The sequence below is a fragment of the Prenolepis imparis genome, unplaced genomic scaffold, assembly GCF_030444845.1.
Source record: "Prenolepis imparis isolate NDT839.2.m4 unplaced genomic scaffold, iyPreImpa1.0 SCAF_22, whole genome shotgun sequence".
NCBI classification, from domain to species: Eukaryota; Metazoa; Arthropoda; class Insecta; order Hymenoptera; family Formicidae; genus Prenolepis; species Prenolepis imparis.
Window position 1 is genome coordinate 3310 of NW_028141180.1, and position 3138 is coordinate 6447.

The window sequence follows — 3138 nt, forward strand, 5'->3', positions numbered from 1 at the left end:
GGCAAAGATAGAATTTGTTTGATAAAGATATAAATCACCATAAGGCAAAGATATATTAATCACCATAAGGCAAAGATAGAATTTGGATGATCACCTTATGGCTAGCCTCAAATAATTGGCTTGATGGAAGGTATCGACTATCATGATATGTACTTACATGATGTCCCCAATTGGACAAAGTCGACCTTCCTAACCAGATATATGTAATTAACCAAATATATTTCGATGTATCTCTGATGATCTTGATATTTCCGTACGATGCGCATCGTGTCGATTCAAACATAAAACGAACCACGATAAACAGCTGCATAGCAACCAGATCTTTTTCTTTTCTCACGGCACTCTATGAAAGATTCGAATAGACTTTCCTATACATTTTCTCCGCCCGCATTCAACAATAGATTTGTTGAATGAATTTCAGGATCAGTTGGGATAATACATAATTTTGTTATAGGTCTCTTGTAAATAGAGTTTGCAGTTTTCACTGTAACAACTCTGGTTAAACCGTCTGGTCCTGGATGTAAATGTATGACTCTTGCGAGGGGCCACTTTCCTGGCGGGTAACGCTCATCCGTAATTAATACTAAGGATCCTTCCTTTATTTCATTCGAAGGGTGATACCATTTAGAAATGGCTTGATACCTTTGTAAACACTCTATAGACCATCTTGACCAAAAGTGATCTACTTTCTGTTTAAGTAATTGCCAGCGTGAAAGCAAAGATGTCTTTTCAGTTAATAGACTCGGTTCCGGTAATGTAGTTGGTGCTTCTCCAATAAGAAAATGTCCTGGAGTCAGGGGTGAATAGTCAGATGCATCATCTGATAAAGGACATAATGGCCTTGAATTTAACACTGCTTCTATTTGTACAGTTATCGTTGTCATTTCTTCATACGTTAATATAGTATCCTTTAAAATTCGTTGTAAATGAAATTTAATAGATTTTACAGCTGCTTCCCACTTTCCTCCAAAATGAGGGGTTGATGGAGGATTGAATTTCCATTCAGTGTTATCTTTAGCGAGAAGATAGGCAAGGTCACGTAATTCATTAGAAGATGACTTGAAAAAACGTCTTAAAGTTGCATCAGCTCCAACAAAGTTTGTTCCACAATCACTTTGTAGCGTAGCACATATACCTCTTCTACCAGTAAACCGTTTATAGGCAGCTATAAATGCATCAGTGGTATAATCCGTAACTACTTCTATATGTATTGCTGATGTTGTGAGGCAAACAAATATAGCTAAATAGCCTTTATAAGTTTTTGCCGCTCGCCCTCTCCAAGTCTTCATTATCACGGGACCAGCATAATCTAAACCTGTGTTATAAAAAGGTCTTGCTGGAGTCACACGTGATGATGGTAATTGACCCATGAGCTGTTTCGCTCGAATTCCGCGATACCGTGCACACCTTCCACATCTTAGGATGTAAGAACGTACAGGTGCTCTTCCACCGATAATCCAATATGAACTTCGTAAAAAACCGAGAGTAACTTGAGTACCTCCATGTAGCGTCCTTTTGTGAGCATCATCAATAATCAAAGTACTTAACGAAGATCTTCTTGGTATAATAAGTGGATGTTTTGTGTCAGACTCTATCTGTGCATTATGGAGACGACCTCCAACACGAAGTAATCCTTCATGGTCTATAAAAGGTGTAAGGCGAATCAAAGGGTTGGATTTAGGCAAATGTTCTCTATTAGAAATTATACGAATCTCGTTCGAAAACCATGCTTGTTGTACAATTCGTACCCAAAAATTACGACTCTTCTCGATTTCCATGGGTGTTATGGGATGTTTAATCAGTGTTGATTGTGATTCTCTACGGAGACAACGAATAAATCTGCGACAAATAGAAGTAATTCGTAATAATTTCATGAGTGAAGAGTACTTATCCAACAATTCCCAGTATAAAGGTTGATGGGTGACAGCAATCATGACTTGTCTGGATCGTTCTTCCAAACCAGTTTCCGGTAACTCTTTACACTTGAAAGAAGGCCAAGATGATGAAGACTCAGAAAGCCAATTTGGTCCTTTCCACCATAGATCAAATTTAATTAATTGATCTGGCCTTAAACCACGAGATGCACAATCCGCAGGATTTTCTTTCCCAGGAACAAAATGCCAAGATCCATAAGGTAATAATTCTTGTATAGTAGATACACGATTACGAACAAAATCTTTCCATTTGGTTGGATGAGCCGAAATCCAAGAAAGAGTTACAGTTGTGAGTCTAAAAGCTACCAGTTGATTTTCAGAACCTCGCCACAATATCCTTTGTAAATCCCAATCGTCAGGATTAAGAGCAATTTGTCGAAACATTTTAACTATATCTGTAGAAAAAAGAAATCGATGTGTACGAATCCATATAAGAATATCTGAAATATCTGTCTGAAGTTTTGCGCCTGCGTGAAGCAGATCATTAAGAGAATAACCACTGTTTGTACGGCTAGACCCATTAAAAACAACTCTTAATTTTGTGGTACGACTGCTTTCTCGAAGAACTCCATGGTGTGGTAAATAGTGTATAGGAGAATTATTATTTCCGGAAATATCAGCTAACATCATATGACCCAATGTTTTGTATTCTTCTATGAAATCAACATAGAGTTCTTGAAACTTGGGATTTAAAGTAAATCGTTGAAATAATCTATTGAGACAACATAGTGCCTTTTGTTTTGAATCACCCAGAAGTGAAGGATTTGATTTTAGAGGAAGACGTACAACATATCTTCCAGTAGCATCTCTTGTATGAGTAGACAAAAAATGTCGTTCACACTCTTCTTCTTCCTCACTTAATTTAGATTCCGTTGTAGTAGGTAGTTCCTCTTGATTCCAAAATCTAGCAATAAGATCTTGTAAATCATGATCCAAAGTACAATGATACGTTCTTGCTGAATTAGATAAATCATTTTCTGATATTGGTCCTGAAAGAACCCATCCGAAAATAGTTTGCTGAGCAATAGGCGTTGACAAATCCCCTCGTATTAATCCTGGCAGAATTACCGAGCCATAATTATCTGAACCTAAAATGATATGAATATGACCAGAACAAAAAAAATCAGGATCTGCAAGTTGAAGTCCAGCAATATGAGACCAAGTATGACAAGACGCGTTAAAAGGCGGTAATTTAGTTGTTAGA

General features: G+C 37.3%; 1 protein-coding gene across 1 annotated transcript; it reads right to left on the reverse strand.

Annotated features, from left to right (window-relative positions):
• Positions 1–368: 368 nt before the first annotated feature.
• On the reverse strand, positions 369–884 carry LOC145946811 (uncharacterized). The gene has a single exon (XM_083056568.1). It carries the CDS (start codon positions 882–884, stop codon positions 369–371), a length of 516 nt encoding a protein of 171 aa, XP_082912694.1.
• Positions 885–3138: the final 2254 nt, after the last annotated feature.